The sequence below is a fragment of the Lepidochelys olivacea genome (genome assembly GCF_965140295.1).
Source record: "Lepidochelys olivacea isolate rLepOli2 genome assembly, chromosome: 2".
NCBI lineage: Eukaryota > Metazoa > Chordata > Testudines > Cheloniidae > Lepidochelys > Lepidochelys olivacea.
The window spans coordinates 16526238-16542937 of NC_140412.1; the positions used below are offsets into that span (position 1 = coordinate 16526238).

General features: G+C 40.3%; 1 protein-coding gene across 1 annotated transcript; it reads left to right on the forward strand.

The window, feature by feature from the left end:
- Window positions 1–641: 641 nt before the first annotated feature.
- Window positions 642–16297, forward strand: TMEM71 (transmembrane protein 71). The gene is given in 11 exon segments (XM_084620089.1): window positions 642–844; window positions 3054–3144; window positions 3813–3873; window positions 5802–6014; window positions 7912–8084; window positions 9468–9569; window positions 10643–10718; window positions 12994–13055; window positions 13258–13315; window positions 14962–14986; window positions 14988–16297. Coding segments are annotated over 10 exon segments (921 nt in total). The 5' UTR covers window positions 642–844; window positions 3054–3104; the 3' UTR covers window positions 15099–16297.
- Window positions 16298–16700: the final 403 nt, after the last annotated feature.

A 16700-nucleotide genomic window follows, 5' to 3' on the forward strand; every position in this document is an offset into this window, starting at 1 on the left:
TATTTCATCTTCCGAAGTACTTTTACCTAACATCTGCATAATTCTGTTATGATCAGCCACAGTGTGGTTGTTGAAAACCAAGTGAACTGCTACTGAACTATGAAATATTAACTGATGTTTCTTCTGTACAGCAGTGCTCTTGGATGGGATTTTGCTAACATTCAGGGATTTTGGGGGGTAAAACAGGATTATTTTAGGCATAGTAATGCAATCAAAGCCTTCAAGTCTCCCAGCATTAGTGTTGTACTAAGTGATATGACTACATGACTGTAAAGTATACTGAGTCATGACTGTATCAGATTTATAAATAAAAGATATGGTAAAAAGTTGTATCAGCTGTTTTTACAAGCATCACAGACAAGGTACTGGTTCTGTGCACCATGATATAAATAGAATAGACCGTTATTTAAAGCTGGCATATCTTGCATTTTGCAACACCCTGCAGGGTTGTTCACTTGCCTAATCTTAATCTTCAATTTACTCTTCAAAATGAATGCTTGTGATGTGAGGCTACTTAACAGGAAGAATGACCTCATTCTGCCTCTTTGCTTCTGATTGCACAGTCTGTTTTTGAAAGGAAACAAGGGGCTTTATAGACCTGCCTTTTCGAAGACCTCAGAGCTATTCTGTTCCAGGAAGCAGCATAAGGAGCACCCTACAGTTGCATTCCAGAGACTCTTTTTGATGAAAAACTTCTTGCATACGTTTGTTAATAGTGAAATGGCTTTTCCAGGTTTGGAAGATTTTACACATGTTGATGTTTTATTACTTTGATCAACAGAGGAATAACTGAGCCCTGGATTTCTCCATTTACAGTCAGCTCTTCAAGAAGCTGTACATTTCGGTAAATGCTTTCATCACTACCAGTAAAGAGAATAGACTAAAATACCCTTCAAACAGTGACATGTATGAACAAATACAATTATTTCTCATAGACATTACTGTATTTCAAAAGATAAGAGAGCAATATTTGTTATCTGAATAGGTTAAGTACTTGGGCTTAAATAATTTTAACCGCTAATTATGTGTGTTGATACATATTGATGTAAATATTTACAGTGTAGAGTGCAACATGCACAAGGGATTGGCTAGTTACCAACTGAAGGTATCATTGTTTTAAGGACCAGTTTGATTATCACCAAGGAAAGTGATTAAAGTAAATTGTTTTCTACATTCTGAGTAGAAAGACAGAAGCTTTCATGCTTACATTTTAGTGATTAAACTGCAGAACTGGGCAGTGTTGTAGACTCAATAAACTTTGATTTGAATGATTGCCATAAAATGTTGCTGACTTGCCTTTAGCTTTGTTTCATTTTCAGTTAGGTTGTTCATATTTGGTCTTCCGTCATATGTTCATTTAAAAGATATTTGTTGAACTACAGGACTCTTTGTGTTGTGGGTCACAAATATTACTTAATGTTAAATATTACTTAAAGTAATTGCAAAGTGGAAATTGATATGTTTTGTTCTGATTTGGTTACATTGTAACGGTAGTTTATGATACTATAAGAGCATAGAAACTTACTTTAAGTCATGAATAATTTGGCAGAATTAGATTTTGTTTTATTTTGATGGATAATATCAATGTTTATTTTACAGACAAGGTGGGTGAGGTCGTATGTTTTATCAGATCAACTTCTGTTTGGTGAGAGAGACAAGCTTGGGCTGATAAAAAAGACCAAACAGAAGTTGGTTTGATAAAAGATACCACTTCACACACCTTGTCTGTCTAATATCCTGGGACCGACATGGCTACAATTACACTGCATACAAATATTTATTTTAAGCATTTTTTAGAATTTTTGTCTATTTACATTTTAACAGTTGTGTGAAATTATGGTTTAAGCATTTTTTTCCTATTTTTAGTTATTTAAATTTTCAGTTGTGGGAAATTATAGGGGGAATCACACAATGGGGAGCAGACAATTATTTAAACGATAGTAGATATTGAGATTCTATAGGATAAAGCTTTATAACCATTAAAACACAAAATATCAACATCACATTTCAAAATATACAAAGTAAATATCCCGAAATCAAATGCTAATAAGTTCTCAAATGGCATTTTTCTTCCTTCGCTTATCTGTAAATTGGGATTATTATGATTGAAAATATTTCTTCATTGGGGTGTGTGTGTGTGTGTGTGTACAGTGAAGTCAACGTTGACTGACATTTACAGACAAAAACCTAATCCTTTCAAGCCTAACAATAAATAAAAGTGGGGTTGTGTAAAGTACTGTTTGCAAAATGAAGTGAACATCCTTTCTCCAGTGTTTTCAAGACTCTGGGAAAGCAATTCTGTGTAAAATCATTGCACAGAAAAACATTGCTTTGTAAATCACAAGTGTTCTTAAACTGTTCTTGAGGATGTGTATAATTGGGAGAAATACATCACATTCCCACTAATCTGCATATGGAGATGCATTTCTCCCTCGCATCTTATCCTAAACGGATTTGTAGTGTTGCTACATTCTGTTAAACAGCTGTTATGTTTCCCCTCAAGTTGTCCTGCCTCTCAGTGTTGGGTGATGTGTTCCCTACATACAAACCATGGTCACCTGAGTAACTTTAATTAGACTACTCACAGGCCTAAGTATTTGCAGGGTAGAAACCATAGATTGTATACCAGTTTGTAAAGTGCACTGTGATATTCTCTCATTCAAAGCACTAGAGATATGTAAGATATTGTATGTAAACTGTATTTCTCATTCAGTGCTTTTTATTTTTCATAACGGTGATTCAAAAGCATATTATTGAGAAAATAAAGTAAATACGGTAGTGCATGTAGGACAATTGTAAGTCTATCTATACTGTACATCATGGATTTAAATATTAGGAAAGAGATCACAGTTGCAGATTGCAAAGAGACTGCAATTGACCAAATAGAGTTTGAACAAATTTGCTCTTGAAATCAGTGAGGAAGGATAGCAGGATCAGACTCACATCTAATGGAATACAGCATTAGGAATTAGTAATGTAATGTCCATTCCTGATTATACCTTGCAACTCTCTCTTTTCAATAAATACCAACTTTCCTTTAAAATCTCTTGCAGATAATCTATGATACATGTAGCTCCAAAGTGTGTGCAACAGACCTTCTCAAGATGTATCGAATATCCCAACTAATGTCAACACCAGCAGCACGTAAATATATAGGCATTTCTCTGGGCTTTCTTAACTGGGATTTTGCCATTTTGGGTTTATACTGGAATCTAATTACCACCTGTCAGGGATTGTGTCCTTACACATGAGGGATTGCCTTCTAAAGTGAATATGAATTTCTTTCTTTGGATGTAATGTTTTCCCATTGATTGAAAAGTTAAGATTTTACAGAGGTTTTTGTATAAAATTGTAACAAAGAGACTATATCAGCAGACACTAATGTATATAAAATACAAATCTGTAATGTGTAAAGAATCAATCAGTGAGTGAACTGTTCATGATGTGAATCAGACAATGCCATTAAGAGTGCTGGACCTATTCTCTTGTATGTGACTGGATTTACTTCCCACAAGACACTAAGCTATGCAGTATATTGGCAACTTGGATTTATTGACTGTAATCAGCTTTGATTCATGCTACTCTTTGGAATGATGCTATACAAGTCTAAATTATATGAGGTTTCATTTTATCTACCCACCATCACTCTGTTTTCTTTCCTTTAGTCTCTTTTCCTTTCCTAATTTTCTTCTGTCAATTTCATCAAGGCATATTGTTAGTGAAAACCAGTCAGCTGCTTCTAGTGTCACTTGAAATGCCTGCGTGGTGAGCTGGTGCTGGGGCGTCTCCTTATCTGGTCTTTGTCTCAACAGGTTTTTCAGTGGCTGATAAAGAGCCCAGGCAAAGTCTGTCCCCTGAACACATTTTGCCAAGGTATGGAGTAAAACTATCCTTTGTTTCATTTTATTTTTCCTTTGTGTTTGAAAAACATTTCTAAAATTCCTATTTCAACTATTTATGATTAGGGTGCTATTACCACACTAAAGCACGGCCACATTGCATTTCACAGATATCACTGCTGCAAATCCATGGCCACTTGAAACTTCAAAGCTACAGTGGGGATAGAATTCAGATACTCCTGCTTGAAAAACACAAGCCCCAACCACTTGCACTAAGGTAGAATCCCCATGAAGTGACTGTAGCATATGGTATATGACATAGTTGTTCATTTCAGATTCTGTCCAACAGGGCAGTGGTGCATGCCCACCCCTAGCCCTTGCATTACAATACTGTCATCTCTAATCCCTGGTAGAGATCTTTGTACAATTATCTATTACTCACCTTTTGCCAGTTTTCAAGAACTTGATGAGTTTCCCACTATCTCTGGGACTGTTTGCTGAAAGATCAATACCTGCTTGTACTGATACTGACAAATGACACATGACTTATGAGGAGAGGCTGAGGGAACTGGGATTGTTTAGTCTGCAGAAGAGAAGAATGAGGGGGGATTTGATAGCTGCTTTCAACTACCTGAAAGGAGGTTCCAAAGAGGATGGCTCTAGACTGTTCTCAATGGTAGCAGATGACAGAACGAGGAGTAATGGTCTCAAGTTGCAGTGGGGGAGGTTTAGATTGGATATTAGGAAAAACTTTTTCACTATGAGGGTGGTGAAACACTGGAATGCATTACCTAGGGAGGTGGTAGAATCTCCTTCCTTAGAGGTTTTTAAGGTCAGGCTTGACAAAGCCCTGGCTGGGATGATTTAACTGGGAATTGGTCCTGCTTTGAGCAGGGGGTTGGACTAGATGACCTTCTGGGGTCCCTTCCAACCCTGATATTCTATGATTCTATTAAATGTATATCGGTATTAGTGCCTGACCCTGTAAAGTGCTGAGCACCCTCAAATCCCAATGAAGTCACTCAGAGTTGTGGGTACTCAGCACCTCGCAGGATTGGGACCCAATTCCAAAATCAGGAACGTACATTATGCCTACCTAACAGTCCCCTTGTGTTCCAGTGGAAAAAATTACCCACTTCTGTCTTAAATACTTGTCTGGTGTGTTTTATTCAGCAGTTGCTACATTTAACTCCAGAGATGGTTGCATTTCAGTAGTGGGTGAAGTGATCTCTGTGTATAGTTTGTATGTCATTTTGTTACAGCTTGTGAGTGAGTGGCCTCCTCCATCCTTTTGGCCTCAGGGTGGCCCTACAAGCAGCCCCTTGCCTCAGTTTCCCTCTTCAAGGGGCTTCTTAGATAAACTCCACACAGGCTTTCATGAATCCAATAATAACAGCCCATCTTAGGGTCTGATTTTGTTCACAAATAAACAGACATCTTCCACTCCAGTCTTAAGCTGGGAACAGCCCCTCCTCCTGAGAGCTATGTCTTTTTTCTCTCTGAGCAGCTGGAGAAGATGCAAGGCCTGGCCTGCCTTCTTTGCTTTCTTCTCGTGAGAAAACAGATCTTCCAGCCAGGGCTTTCTACCCAGCCACAACTCCCAAAGTACCCAGCTGGAGAAGGGAGTACAGCCAGAGACTCACTTCCTGCAGCTTCTTCCCTCTGTCTGTTTCTCCCTGAGCATTCACCTCTTCTCTGAAGCTTCCTGTTGCCCTTTATAGGGCAATCAGGTGAGCCTTGCTCCCATGTGCCTCCTTAGTAATCAGGGCTGGCTGTCCTCAGGTCTCTAACCCGTAAGGGCAAGCCACCCTGTTACACAACTCTATAGTGTTCTGGGAGCTATTAAAATGAAAAGTGATGTGTAATCTAAAAACATTATCATTCAATCGTGTGTTAACATTTATGCCCCTGTGCTAAATAGACATATACTAACTTAGAGGGCTTTATTTCTTTCCTTTTCAGTTACACTTATGCCTTTCTGGATAGTGACACCTCCTATGAATGTTGTTCCATAAATCCCTTGACAGGGTCTCTTTTCACATGTCGCCGTAGTCCTCGGCTTCTTACTAATGGCTATTACATTTTGACGGAAGACAGTTTTGTGTCTGATGAAGATGGTAATGTAACACTGACCCCATCACAGACAAGTGTTACCTATAAGGAGAAATTAGTTAGGTAAGTGAGTCACATACATTTTACTTAATATTGGATGTTGGCTTTTTAACTCTGGACTTAACTTGGAGATTTCTGGTTGGCTGTCAGCATATGACTATAATGCTCAGTACATGCAGGGGACTGGACTAGATGACCTCTCGAGGTCCCTTCCAGTCCCATGAGTCTATGTCTAGCTCCTTCCGTTATTTCTATATCTGGATTCCTTTTCCTAATAGCAATGGAACACACCAAGTAGTATAATTCAGAGAGACTGCAGTGGTTAAAATCACGTGGTCTTCAGAGTCATGCCTTATAACATTATCTCAAAAGTTTTAAGCACACAGATGTTACTGTGATGGGAGCTCTCAGCAGTAAATATAAAAGAGAGGTACAGTTGCTCAGAAATTTGTGGCTTTTCACCTGTTGCTGAAATATTTAGTGTTCCAAAAGGGTGACTTCAATTCTTTCCAATATAAAAGAAGGATAAGAGCAAATCCAAAAGTAAGTATAACAAACATTTTAAGGAAATTCAAGATTTTTTTGTTTGTCTCACCTTCAAACTATCATTATTTTCAAAATATAGCAAATGTGTAATTTTCAGTGGGCCATTAGGAGGTTTGCCTGAGTGAGGACTGAGCAAAAAGTGAATTGTGCTTTAAGATTTTGTCCAATAAATTCATGCTGTATTACATATGGAAGGCTCCAAATTGTATTTGCTATAAAACATGTTTTATTTGATATGGAAATTACTCTGGATTTTAAATATCAACTTTTATTTTTGTAATTTCATCACTCACTTGCCCAGAATTAAAAAAATTGAGGGTAGTCGTTGTTCCATTTTGTTATGGCCATAACCCAATACATTTGTGATGTGTCTCCTGATGCTCATCGGCAGCGCAAAACCAACCAACACTGTTTCTATGCGTGAATGCCTTTCTAGAGAGTTAATCGATAATGGGACATGGGCAGAACAGTAAACCTAAAGCTGCAGTTTTTAGAAATACAGCAAAACAAATGGTTTGCCCAAGGAAGAGGGACAATCTCTGCAGAAAAAGAAGTGTTACTGTCCTGCTCCCGAGAGGGTATTACCATGACGGAGAATAAAAAAGAAAATTAAAAGAACAGGTTCTGTCCTGCAATCCTTATTCAGGCAAAACTCCCACATGACTTCAATAGTGGTGTTACCTGAGGAAAGCTTGTAAAATTTGGCCCTATAATGTTAGTGTCTAGTGGTTTTTCACCCAAGGAGCTCAGGGTAGTTTGGAAACTATTAAACCACAGAACACCCTGGTAAAAAAAGTAAACATTGTTAGACCCATTTTACAGATGCAGAAACAATGGCATTGAGAAATGTAATGACAAGCCCAAGAGTGAACCTGTGGCAGAACAAGGAACAGACCGCAGGATGCCTGAGTCGTAGGCCTGTACTCTGACCTCTAGACCGTGTTCCTGTTTGTGGCAGGACGCTGGCTGAGAAGCTCTTAATCAGCTTCTGCCACTCCAGGCCCAATCAAGGGGAATGGATTGGGAATGGGTGAATAGCCTGGTAACTGGACGCACCTGTCAGTCTTATTAGTCCAGAGCTATAAAGGCTGAGAGGAAGCCAGAGAAGGGGGGAAGGGAAAAGGTCCAGGTTCGGATCCCGATCCAGCACAGCACAGAAGGAAGTGGGAGCCTCCTAGTCTGTTGTACGCAAAGTAGTTGTGAAGCCTGTATATAGTTGGGAATTGGTGGTGGAAAACCTTTTGAGAATAAAGAGCACGGGTATTGCACCAGACTGAAGTGTCCCTGACTCATTGAAGGGGGAGGCGCAGGGGCTAAATACTCAGGGGCGTAACGTGAACCCTGTTACACTGTTTTATAAATAAAAGTACTTTGCCTCATCCCTTTAAAACATGGTTATTTCTTTCCTTTCTAGAATATTCAGGAGAAGGAAGAAAATCCGTCGCTCTCTTGCTAGTCTGTTCAGTCTCAGTGCCTCGAATTCATGGCTTAACAGCACTGTCCTTAGCAATATGGAGTCTCCTCATGTAGAGGAGATTTGTAATGATGGAGATAATAAACTAGATGCCAATCCACACTATGGCAATGGTAAGCCCACAGTAACATCGCTAGTATGTGCTGTATTTAGTTAGGCTTGTCTGTTAATGACGGGATCACTGTCGGTGGATAACTATTTCCTTGGTTTTGCGGGGGGACTCTGCTCAAATCAGCATTTAGAGCAGTGGTTTTCAAACTTTTTTTCTGGCGACCCAGATGAAGAAAATTTTTAACGTCTGCGACCCTACAGAGCTGGAGATGAGGAGGAGCCTCAGGTTTGGGGCAGAGGGTTGGGGTGCAGGGGTGAGGGCTGCAGGGTGGAGCTGGGAATGAGGGGTTCAGGGTGTGAGAGGGGGCTCTGGGCTAAGGCAGGGGGTCGGGGTCTGGGAGGGGGTCAGGGCTCTGGGCTGGGGGTTCAGGCTCTGGGGTGGGGCTGGGGATGAGGGGGTTGGAGTGCAGGAGGGGGCTCAGGGCTGGGGCAGAGGATTGGGGCATGGGGTTGGGGTGCAGGCTTACCTCCGGAGGCTCCCGGTCAGCGGCGCAGCGGGATGCAGAGGCAGGCTTCCCGCCTATTCCCGCCCCGGAAGCGGCCAGCAGGTCTGGCTCCTAGGCGCAGGCACGCAAGTGGCTCCGTGCAACTCTTGCCCGCAGGCCCAACCACCCCCCAGCTCCCATTGGCCGGTTCCTGGCCAATGGGAGTGTGGATCTGGTGCTCAGGGCAGGGACAGCGTGCGGAGCCCCATGGGCCCCCTGCATACGAGCTGGACCTGCTGCTGGCTGCTTCCGGGGTGCAGCGCGGTGTCAGAACAGATAGGGACTACTAATTTTTAGTGGCCAGCCACCAGGGTCCCTGGGTGCTGAGCAAGGAGACACAGTGCCTTGCATTCTGTACTGAGTTGCGACCCGAATTTTGAAAACCACTGATTTCGAGGACAGATCAGAGACAGAATTTTGCGGAGCAAATTGAGACAGTAACATGAGACGGTCACAGTGTTTGAATCCATGGAGATCTTTATAACCTAGGAGGGCCTTTTGAAACTGACTTTGGATAGGAAGCCAGTGAAAATGAGAGATACTCCTGTATTAAATCTGATCATTTGGCCCATTGCTGTTTTCAGTTTGAGTTTTTATATCCTCACTTTGTTAAAATTTATGAAGTTTTGTCTTTAGTCTGCTTCTTTCCCCCTGCATTTTCCTACATATAATGGGTCTGTGCCAATTCCATATCACTAACAATTCAGAGAAATCCTTGTGATTGAGTCATTTCTTATCTTAAAAATCTATCAGCACAGATTCTCTACCCCTTTCCGTTACTGTGAGCTAGGAAAGTTGCAGATGTGCCTCTTGCAGATGACTCTGAATTTTCTTCTCAATGCAAAATCTGGATGTCACAAAAGCAAACACCAGCAGCTGATGACTCCTCTTTTTCTAAAGATGTGGTGTTCATTCAGTCAAGAAAACAGTTCAGTGATTCCTCTCCTTGCTCCCAGTTTATGGTAGATGGGTATTTCCATGAAGAGACTTTGGATCATTCAAGTGAGTTATGTTCTTTCCTTCTCAGTTTGTTATTTTTAGAGCTGGTTGACTTTTCAAATGGAAAAACATGGTATTGAAAAATGGCCTTTTTTGAAACTGGAGATTTTTGCAAAATTTTAATTTGGAAAAAAAAAACAAATTTTTTATACTAGTAAATTAATAATAATATATAGGTCCCTTAACTGCTCATTGGACATGGTTGTATTGAGATTTTCACTTTAGATTTAATGCCTGTTTTAAGATTATACTATTCTATTGATATATAGTAAATCTTCCACAAATTTCTGGCACGTTGGCTGAAATCTTGGCTCTGCCAAAGTCAATGGCAAAACTCCAATTGGCGTCAATGGAGCTAGAATTTCATCCTGGTCTTTGAATGTAAAAATATTTTTTGAGAATTTAAAAATAAAATCTGTGAATAAAAATAAAAATCTGTTAATTTGTTTGAATTATGGACATTTTAAAAAGACCCCTTGACATTTTTTGATGAATTCAAACTTTTCTTGGTCCCTTTAGCAAATAAATTCCCAAATTTTGAGATTTGTAAATTTACACTGTTCTAGTTATTGCAAAATCTAAAAAACAAATTATGTTTTAAATTTGTTAAGGTGATTATTTTACATGTATGAATACTTCTCATGGCCATTTCCATGTACATCCTTATTTCCATTGTCAAAAATATTTGTCCAGTTAAGGTAAGGAAGAATTTATGGGAGAATATATTTTTATATGACACTTAGAATTCGATTCAACAGACTTTACAGCTTTCAAAAAAGAGAATGCAGACGTATAGTCTGTCTATATGGAGTATAGAATAATTGGGTTTGCCTCTAGTGGGTTTGATTTAACCCCCCATTGAAGACTCCCATTGACTTCTGTGGAGCTAGCCCATGGTGAATATCATAGTAAAGTTTTTGGTAAAGCATCTTTTTTATCACAAATACTTCTTCCTTCACTGAATTTCAGGTTCATAGTTTCAGAGGAGGGCAGCTGGAAGGAAGGACCTGCTTCTTGTATTCTAGTATGTCCAGAAAAAAGAATTATTATTTCTAATTTGTTTCCTTTTTTATTAGAATCCAATGCAGTGAGAAATGTCATTTATCAAATGATTATGCTGTCCACGTGTTTAATCATTTCAGTGTATGCAAGGTAATTTTGATTTCATCTTCATTATAATCATGCTTTATTTATTTATATAAAATATCAACTGGTGAATAAAACATGACATTTAGGGCCTGCTTTTCAAAGTTAGACGTGCACTATTTCAAAGATGCATTTGCAAGCAAATATTTGATGTGTGCACACAAATTAGGTGTTTGGATGCAGATATGACACCTAACTGGCTCTGTGCAAATGCAGGATATGTATGCACAAATCTGCTCTTAGCCTGCATAAATTAGGTGTACAGATATCTATTCCAAATTGTGCACAATAATTTAGCATGTCTGGCATATGAGTTATGCAATTAATTATATAGGAAATACTATTGGGAAATACTACCATTTTGCAAATTTTTTTTTAGTTTAATTGTATTAAGTTGTAATGTATGTCTTTTCAAATAAATTTTACAAGTAAATATCCTCTAAGAACTAAATTATCTAGTTAGGCTACTTTCCCTTTTGATGTTAATCAAGTCTAATAAAATTGAGTGTAATTTTATGTATCTAATTTTAAAATGTAGAAAACAGTGAACCCAAAAGACAGAGATGATCTTTGAGAGCTATTCACTGCACATATTACAGATTTTTATTTCTTTGACTTGATGCATAACCAAACATCCCAGTTAGCAAGGTTTCTGTAAGCTGAACAAAAGAGAATTGGAACTTCGGGAAATCCATTCTTGCTTCCTTTTCCATTCTTTGGTGCTAATTTGCTGTCTGTAGTCTGTATGGTTTAGTTTTATTATTATAGGTGGAACATAGAGCACTGCTTATAATTAAGATTGTCTAAGTTATTTCATTCTAATGGGTCATTTTCAGATAGTTATAGTTTTGTCAAGCCATTATCTTTCAGGCTGAATTTTTGCATATTTATTCATAATTTAGGAGCACTTTATTGTTATTTGGAAGTTTGAGGGGAAAAAAAGAGTTTAGCTGTTTTCAAGGCCACATGGAGATGCACCCCTGACCTCTCCCTCTCCCCCCTCACCTATATACACACTTCTGGGATTATGAACCTGTTTTGCGTTGTTGTTTTTTAAAAGTAATCGCTCTAAGGGCCTGACTTTGGTGGCATACCCTAGAGACATACCCTAGTGAGCTCAGTTGGGTCTGGAACTCTGAGTTTGAGTCACTGGGAAAAGGTTAGTTTCAATGTCAGTGATGGGAATAGAAGAAATCCATTGAAACTGGTATCACCTGTAACGCCAACAGATTCCAGTCATTGGTGGCCAGGATCAAACTTGGAACCTCTGGAGCGTAATGCATGAGCCTCTACTGCATGAGATAAAAGATACATTTCTCTTAGCTAAGGCTATAGTAGACTCATCAATCTCCAGCTGTTCTAGGCACTAGAGGGGACAGAGTGCCACACTGAGCAGCTATGTGTTACGCTGGAGAGGAAAATTTCAAAACATAGTACTATATATTCCTTCGCATTTGTTTTTTCTTAATACATACTAGCCCAGATTCAGTACATAAGAATATTGTCATATGAAATAAAAAAGAATGCACTTGTGAATGCAGAAGTGATCAGCATCATAATGGAATTTTTGAGATACCTGGCTGCAGACAAGTGCCAAGTTTGAAATTATAGTCATGGCTCACCTGATTCTCAAAAAACCACGAATTTCCCTATCTCCTGTGACTTTCATCTATTTCCCCAGGATTCTGTATATTCAATACAACTTGCATTAGCATCGAGATGCTTTTTTGGGTTGTGCAAGACATATATTTGGACAGGGTATTTGAAAGTTTGAGAAGGGAACCCTTTCAGGGTAACAAAGACCAACAAACTAACGTTTGAGACCTTGTATCAGGTCTTCAGTCTAGATTCTGGGCCCCATTGTCCTCCCTTGCTTTCCTTGTCCCCTTCTCTGGCCTCATGCTACCATACAAGTGACTGGTAGGGGAACCTGGGGCCTCTCACTACATTGAACTCCAGCCCAAGACCCTATAACCAGCTGCCAGAGTCTGTTTAGTCCAACTCCTTGCCGCTGGTCCCCTTGGTTTCTTCCTACCATGGTCTTTCTCAGGCCCATATTAACCCTTTCCTGGCCTGTGTGGGGTAAACATTCTATCACATTCCATGACACTAGTCTCTTCCCAGCCCCTGCCTCCCATTACAAGTCTGGGAATGTTGAAGTCCTTAGCTGAAGGTAGCTGACTGAAAGCTGATCTTGGAATGTGTCCAGTTATTTTATTGTGTTGACCCAATATCTGTCCATCGTACAATCTAAAAACTAGGGTATTTGTTATGATTTCAGATGCTTTCTGGGAGGACGCTTTGCCACTTTGTTGGCCTTTCTGCTGCTGATAATTTTAGTTTGTAAGTAGAGACTTTCTTTATACTTGACATATAATCTTTTATTGGGTTAGATTCAAGGGCCAAATTCTGTCACAAATTAGATGTGTGTGTACAATTCTCCTTGGTTCAATGAAAGCTATATGTGTGCATTTGAGGGCAGAATTTTCCCTTTAATCACCTATAGAATCATACATTTAAAATTGACTGTTCTTTTGCTCCAAAGATGCTGCCAAGTCATCTTTTATCAGTCTTGTCACATCTTCCAAAACCACCAAATTACGGTAAGCTGTGCAAGAGTATTTCAATATACTTAAGAGCTTTAGATGAAGAGATTCTATCAATACTCCTTCTGATCAAAAGATGGCAATGAGTGATCAGTAGGTATTGCGAGAGGCTTTGGCTATTCCTGCTACTTTGTGGTCATGAAAATATTCTTTGTATTTGAATGTTGCCTTTTCATGATTAGCAGTAAATGCAGCAAAAAAGAAAAATGTAACCTATTAAACCATTATCTAGTGGGTCAGCATGAATGGCATAGAAGGAAGTGGTAAATTAGCCTGAGGAGCTGAATAAAGTCTGTTTCTTCATTTCTTAATGTGGCTCTGTTTTAAATTGATTTAATTCAAAGTTTTAGCTATGATTAAAACTTCTCAGCAGGCCCGCCAACAGCAATTCTGGCTCCTGGGCAGAACAGTTAGTTGGCATGGCCTGGGCTACCACATGCCCACCCAGCTGCCTTCGCCACTGCCAGTACCACCCCGCACATGCCTAGGAGCCCTACGGCCTGCCCGGGCAATGTAAAAGGGCCCGGGCTCCTGGCCACCACTACCGCAGCAGTGGTGGCGGCTGGAGGCCCTCGGGCCCTTTTAAATCGCCCGGGCCCCATGGCAATTGCCCCCTTTGCCATCCCTGTTGGTGGACCTGCTTCTCAGTACAGTAAGTGGAAAGGGTAATGTGTAATAAAGTCCTGAATGATATGAGACCAGCACAGATATAGGCCCCAGTCCTGTAATCACTTCTACACTTGCTGGACTTTACAAAAGGCAATTCCACTGACCTTCCACACAGCAGAAGTCTGTTCTTAGTTTGTGAAGACTATTTATAGGTGTTGCTGAGGCTAAAAGTATTTGGGAGCCTCTGGATTTCAATGTGTGGCAAGAGGGGGGATCAAAAGGGCAATATTTCTTTTTCTCAATCAGGGGTAGGCTTTCAAGAGTGCAGTGTAACCTGAGGGAACAGGAGAAGACAGGCAGAAGTTTTATCTTTTGGAATCACAGATCAGTATGTTGGAAGCAGAGTAGTGGAAATGGAGTATAAAGATTGGAGATCAGTGTTGAAATTGTAGATGCTGATATTGTGGGAGGCCAAGATTTTCTTAAGAATGGTAATTTGTGCACACTTTATACAGGTAGGGACAGATTATGTCACTTTTCCTCACAATGAGTAAGTAGAAAATCCCAATAAATCCACTAGCAGTATTCACAGAGCAGGTTACTAGTCAACATGAGTAAGGTTGGCAGTATCTGGCCCTTAGGGTTCTCCTGATTTTCCTGTCAGTTTGACGCTGGTGTAATTCCACTGAAGTCAGGCTCTCCCCAGAGACTTCAGGCTTTCAGACCTGCCTACAAGCCTGTCTGTTTGATTGGCTGTCCTTCCCCATTCCCCACCTCCTAAGGAAAAGAGGGTATTTGGGGCACCCACATGCTAATGGGTTTCCTCCTTCCTCTGCACAAGGAGCAGGCAAAGCCCCCTCCTCTCCCTCTTTTAAAAGGCCAGAAGTGCTTTTGAAGCATGCAGTCTGTCTGCTCCCCAACTAGCTCTGCAGCCAGGCCTCTTTAGCACCCAGCACTGTGCCCCTCCGTAGGATGAGATAGGGATAGAGAAGGGAACTAAAGAGACTCCCTCCGGGCTTCCTCTCTCCTGGGAGTGAGAGACTGGCTGTCCCAGCCCCTCCTGGACTTCATCCAGCACCACAAGAAGAATGAGGAAGCAGAGCAGCTGAAGGAAGAAGAGAAACCCAGCCCTAAGGAAAGGAATGGGGCTGGGAGCAGCAGCAGAATCTGAAGGAGGCATGTTTAGAGGGCATGACTGATGGTGGAACTGTGAGAGGGCTGATTAACTCTTTGGAGGTCTCTATGTGAGGGCAGAGCAATGAGCTGGGAGGTGGAATTAGAGCAATTGGCATTGGGACTTGTGGTTCCTCTCTTATGGTTGCGTATGGACCTCAAAAGTATAGGGAATGCATTGCAGCTCCTCTCCCAGTGGGCTAAGGGCTCCTGCATCATCAGCAATATCTAGACTGGGTATTTGCTCCAACTACAGTCAACAGTGTAGCTGCTGGCAAGCAATGCCACCGTTTACACAGTGGTGTTTACCTGTTTGAAACACCAGGGTCACCACCATTGGTACAAATAATGTCTTTGCCTGTCTACACTAGAGATTGCATTAGTGTAGCTACACCAATGCATATAATTAGGGGTAGTAGTGTAATCAAGGCCTGATTCAATTTGTCAATTTATGCACATGTATGATCTCCTTTTTTAGTTGGTAGATATGTTACTCATTATACCGTGTAAATGAGAAGAGAAGCAGAGCCTTAAACTAGATTGAAATCTTACTAATTTTTCTTCTGCTGTGACTTGGTCATGAACAACCATGTATTACAAAGAAAGAAAATAACCTTAAACCACAAATGGCCTCTAATAAGACTTTTCAGTTTGCTACATACAATTAGAAGATTAGAGTCTTCTTCTGCCCAAACTCATGTTGAATGGTACCTTACTCACATGAGTAGTTCTGTGGAGTAAAATGATACAATTTGTGTGAGAAAGGTACTACTCCACATGAGCAGAGGTGGCAGAATCGGACTCTCTTTGTATATTGGTTGGCACAAAGCACTGTGAATCCGCATGTTAATTCCCTTCCTTCATGGACTATTGAGAAAAGAAGAAGCTCTGAATTTCCCTCAACATGTCCACAACACTTGTACCTCTGCATTAAAATGATGATTATCATCTAAGCTCATGCTTCAGGGCTTCAGCTATACACCTTGTCATAAATATAAAGGGAAGGGTAAACCCCTTTAAAATCCCTCCTGACCAGAGGAAAACTCCTCTCACCTGTAAAGGGTTAAGAAGCTAAAGGTAACCTTGCTGGCACCTGACCAAAATGACCAATGAGGAGACAAGATACTTTCAAAAGCTGGGAAGAGGGAGAGAAACAAAGGGTCTCTGTCTGTCTATATGCTGCTTTTGTTGGGGATAGAGCAGGAATGGAGTCTTAGAACTTTTAGTAAGTAATCTAGCTAGGTACGTGTTAGATTATGATTTCTTTAAATGGCTGAGAAAAGAATTGTGTTGAATAGAATAACTATTTCTGTCTGTGTATCTTTTTGTAACTTAAGGTTTTGCCTAGAGGGATTCTCTATGTTTTGAATCTAATTACCCTGTAAGGTATCTACCATCCTGATTTTACAGAGGGGATTTCTTTACTTCTATTTACTCCTATTTCTATTAAAAGTCTTCTTGTAAGAAAACTGGATGCTTTTTCATTGTTCTCAGATCCAAGGGTTTGGGTCTGTGGTTACCTATGCAAATTGGTGAGGCTTTTTACCAAACCTTGTCCAGGAAGTGGGGTGCAAGGTTTTGGGAAGTATTTGGGGGGAAA